We start from the raw sequence: 1,108 nt of genomic DNA, 5'->3' as shown, positions 1-1,108 counted from the left end.
TAGCAGCAAAACTTCAATCTTCTTCCATTTTCACTTGGCCTCTTCCCTGTGTGTCTCTTGTGTTGTCCTTTACTGTCTCATAAGGACAATGTCATTGGACTTAGGGCCCACCCTGATTCACCATGATCTCATCTCAATCCTTACATTAATTAAAAGTCCAAAGATCCTACTTCCAGATAATGCCACCTTTGAGGTTCTCAGAGGATATTATTATTTTAGGGGACACTATTTTTTACACAACAGTTGTGTTACTTCACATAGGTTCAGAGGTATTTTACTAAACACTGAAGTGATCAAATAACTGATTTATTACAAGAGGTTTAAAAATCTGACCAGTGAACTGACTAAATCATTTGAAGAATCATCTCTAGTAGAAGCATTAAATTATCCTCAATAAAATAAATCAGATTACTTTGGGGAATATAAATCTTCATCAAAATTTTGCTGGGTGATTCATTAACTTCCTCACTGTGTCTTCGACATCTTTGTTCCTGAGGCTGTAGATCAAAGGGTTGAGCATGGGAATGACCACCGTATAAAATACAGAACCTACTTTGACCGTAAGCCATGAGTTTTTGGAGTGGGGGACACAATAGAGGAACAGGATGGTCCCATGGAAAATGGTGATGATGCTCTGGTGGGAGGCACAGGTAGAGAAATCTTTATGGCACCCACCAGCAGAAGGCATTTTCATGACAGCGTCAAAGATAAAACTATAAGTAGTGGGAACAATTACCAGGCTGCTCACTTCATTGAATATGGTGATGACAAAACAAAGCAGCTGGCTGATGTAGGGGTCAGAGCACAGGACAGAGACAATGACTGAGTGCTCACAGACAAAATTATTCATGATGTTAGACCCACAGAAGGATAAGGCCAAGAGGAAACAGGTGAGTGTCAGGGAGGAGTCTATGCCCCATGCGTAGGGCCCAGACACTAATGACACACAGAGTTTTGGGGACATGACAACTGTGTAGAGGAGAGGGTTACAAACAGCCACAAACCTGTCATAGGCCATCACTGCCAACATGAATGTTTCTGCCACTGCAAATATGGAAGCCAAGAAGAATTGCATGATGCATCCCATAAAGGATGGTTCTGTCTTCCA

At 41.4% G+C, this 1,108-nt stretch overlaps 1 protein-coding gene across 1 annotated transcript in view; it reads right to left on the bottom strand.

The window, feature by feature from the left end:
* Nucleotides 1-433: 433 nt before the first annotated feature.
* LOC103582013 (olfactory receptor 5D13-like) overlaps nt 434-1,108 on the bottom strand; it is a 1,353-nt gene continuing 678 nt past the window's right edge. The window contains exon 2 of the mRNA XM_008563705.1: nt 434-1,102. Coding sequence (XP_008561927.1) covers nt 434-1,102 — 669 coding nt within the window. The remainder of the gene's footprint in view (nt 1,103-1,108) is intronic.

The sequence above is a fragment of the Galeopterus variegatus genome, unplaced genomic scaffold (genome assembly GCF_000696425.1).
Source record: "Galeopterus variegatus unplaced genomic scaffold, G_variegatus-3.0.2 Scaffold14617, whole genome shotgun sequence".
Classification (NCBI taxonomy): domain Eukaryota; kingdom Metazoa; phylum Chordata; class Mammalia; order Dermoptera; family Cynocephalidae; genus Galeopterus; species Galeopterus variegatus.
This window is presented reverse-complemented; position numbering and strand designations above follow the sequence as displayed.